The following is a 2778-nucleotide window of genomic DNA, read 5'->3' as shown; positions in this document are numbered from 1 at the left end:
CCTGAGTGCAACTAGGCCGAGGTGAACTAAGTGTTCAAACAATAACCAAAAATATTTAGATAAAGAGAGGGACAAGGTGAAAAGGGATTAGAAGAAAAGAGACACAATGTACTCTTCGATTCGAGTTTTAGTTGTCGTCGCAGTCCTTTTTCCTGTTTTTGTCGATTGCACTGTTCGGCACTACAAGTTTAATGTAAGTACATATTGTTTAATTACTTTACGTAAAGTAGTTCAGTTTCAGTAGCAACTTTTCGTTTTTTACTTTGTTATGTAGAAATTAAGCTTCTTATTAAGTGAATTTGAGGTGTTGGTAACATGCGCAGGTGGTAATGAAGAATACCACTCGATTATGTTCAAGTAAACCCATTGTGTCCGTCAACGGTAAGTTCCCAGGGCCAACTTTGTACGCCAGGGAAGGCGATACGGTGCTTGTTAAAGTCGTCAACCATGTCAAATACAATGTTTCCATACACTGGTCAGCACCAAAATCCCTGTTTTGGATTCATGAATATCACTTCAAAAAATCAAACATAGAAATGGACCCCTAGTTTCACTTGATTTTGCAGGCATGGTATCAGGCAACTTCGAACAGGTTGGGCGGATGGGCCAGCATATATAACACAATGTCCAATTCAGTCAGGGCAAAGCTATGTATATAACTTTACCATCACAGGCCAAAGAGGAACACTGTTATGGCATGCGCATATTCTGTGGTTAAGGTCCACGGTTCATGGTGCCATTGTTATCTTGCCTAAGCGCGGTGTTCCATATCCATTTCCGAAACCCCACAAGGAAGTAGTTGTTGTACTCGCCGAGTGGTGGAAATCCGACACTGAAGCAGTGATCAATGAAGCACTCAAATCTGGATTGGCTCCAAATGTTTCGGATGCTCACACCATAAACGGCCACCCAGGAAGGGTCTCGGGTTGTCCTTCACAGGGTACTCTCCTTCCCTTTCACTTTTGTCTCAAATCTTGAAACTTGGTTTTTAAACTAAGATCTTTGATGTATATGGTCTATGTTGCTATCATATCCAGGAGGTTTCTCATTGCCAGTGGAAAGCGGCAAGACCTACTTGTTACGCCTAATCAACGCTGCACTCAATGAAGAGCTCTTTTTCAAGATTGCCGGCCATAAGCTCACTGTTGTCGAAGTTGACGCCACATATGTTAAGCCGTTCAAAATTGATACAGTCGTAATAGCACCGGGCCAAACCACCAATGTCCTTGTCTCTGCTGATCAAAATTCAGGCAAATACATGGTTGCTGCCTCCCCTTTTATGGACGCTCCGGTTGCAGTCGATAACCTGACAGCAACAGCAACATTGCACTACTCGGGCACACTTGACAACACCCCCACAAGTCTCACTACCCCACCACCACAAAATGCCACATCAGTTGCCAACAACTTTATAGACTCTCTGCGTTCCCTCAATTCCAAACAATTCCCTGCCTTGGTCCCACGAACTATTGATCATAACCTTTACTTTACCGTCGGACTGGGGATTAACCCTTGTCCTACTTGCAAAGCCGGTAATGGAAGCCGCGTGGTAGCTTCTATTAACAATGTGACATTCACTATGCCTACTACAGCCTTACTTCAAGCACATTTCTTCAACACCAGTGGGGTGTTTACCACTGATTTCCCTAGTACCCCACCGCACGTCTTTAATTACACCGGAACTCCACCAAAGAATTTGCAAACAAGAAATGGGACCAAGGTTTTCAGGCTGGCTTATAACTCTACGGTACAACTTGTTTTGCAAGATACTGGAATCATAGCACCTGAGAACCACCCAATCCACGTACATGGATTCAATTTCTTTGCCGTTGGTAAGGGACTTGGAAACTATAATCCCAAAACCGATCCTCAGAAATTTAACCTTGTCGATCCTGTCGAGAGGAACACAATTGGGGTACCATCTGGTGGATGGGTGGCTATTAGATTCCGTGCAGATAACCCAGGTATACACTCACAATGTTCTGATAAATACCATTCATTTTCCGAACGTTTTTCATCCGTTAAACTTTTTATGAACTCAATTTCTTTGTTTGAATTTTCAGGAGTTTGGTTTATGCACTGCCATTTGGAAGTGCATACAACATGGGGACTTAAGATGGCATTTTTGGTGGACAATGGAAAAGGGCCTAATCAGTCACTTCTTCCTCCTCCAAGTGATCTTCCAAAGTGTTGAACCAGGCAACTATGGACACCAGCACCGAGATTTTACGATGAAAGGAAACGTGAAAAGAGAATGAAAGAATTTCTTTCATGTGCAGAAGATGAGGCTGTGAACCTGTGCTATTTAATAAGCAAAAGAAGAGTTGAGATTGAATTTTTTTTCTTGGGTAAATGTCGAATAACATTTGTATAAGCATTATTATTTTTGGAATGAAATCATGAATAAATATTTTATTCAAAAGCACCATTTTTTTATGATTTCAGTTTCATACTTTTATGGGTCATTGAAGCTAGGCTCGTCCTAGTCAATGTCAGGCCTTGGGCAGCCTCCATATTAAAAAGGTTCAGCTGAAAAGCCCAACAGATCACCAAGTATTTAAGGCCCAAACCTGAAAATGAAATAGAAATGCTTGCAGATTGCAGTTTATACTATGGATACATATTTTCTTTACCGACCTTAAAAGTCATGGAGTTGTGTTTACTTTTTAGGTTGGATTTTGAAGTAATCAGTTATGCAATGGCTTTAAAGAATCTTTGTAACTTAAGCACGTGGGGTTGTTTAAGATGGAAGAACCTCCAAAAGGAAAAAGACACAAC

The 2778-nt window shown here is 41.4% G+C and overlaps 1 protein-coding gene across 1 annotated transcript; it reads left to right on the top strand.

Moving 5' to 3' along the window:
* LOC105780890 (laccase-4) lies at nt 1–2422 on the top strand. The gene is made up of 5 exons (XM_012605418.2): nt 1–193; nt 324–475; nt 567–940; nt 1038–1964; nt 2064–2422. Exons 1-5 carry the CDS (start codon nt 107–109, stop codon nt 2192–2194), a joined length of 1671 nt encoding a protein of 556 aa, XP_012460872.1. The 5' UTR covers nt 1–106; the 3' UTR covers nt 2195–2422.
* Nucleotides 2423–2778: the final 356 nt, after the last annotated feature.

Source organism: Gossypium raimondii, chromosome 4 (genome assembly GCF_025698545.1).
Source record: "Gossypium raimondii isolate GPD5lz chromosome 4, ASM2569854v1, whole genome shotgun sequence".
Lineage (NCBI taxonomy): Eukaryota > Viridiplantae > Streptophyta > Magnoliopsida > Malvales > Malvaceae > Gossypium > Gossypium raimondii.
Note: the sequence above shows the minus strand (reverse complement) of the source record. Positions and strands in the feature narration are given on the sequence as shown.

Bases quoted from the DNA above. Each gene is read 5' to 3' on its own strand.
- LOC105780890 (XM_012605418.2), top strand. From the start codon at position 107: ATGTACTCTTCGATTCGAGTTTTAGTTGTCGTCGCAGTCCTTTTTCCT. The intron at 476-566 runs GTCAGCACCAAA...TTGATTTTGCAG, and splicing joins TACAATGTTTCCATACACTG to GCATGGTATCAGGCAACTTC. The intron at 941-1,037 runs GTACTCTCCTTC...TATCATATCCAG, and splicing joins CTCGGGTTGTCCTTCACAGG to GAGGTTTCTCATTGCCAGTG.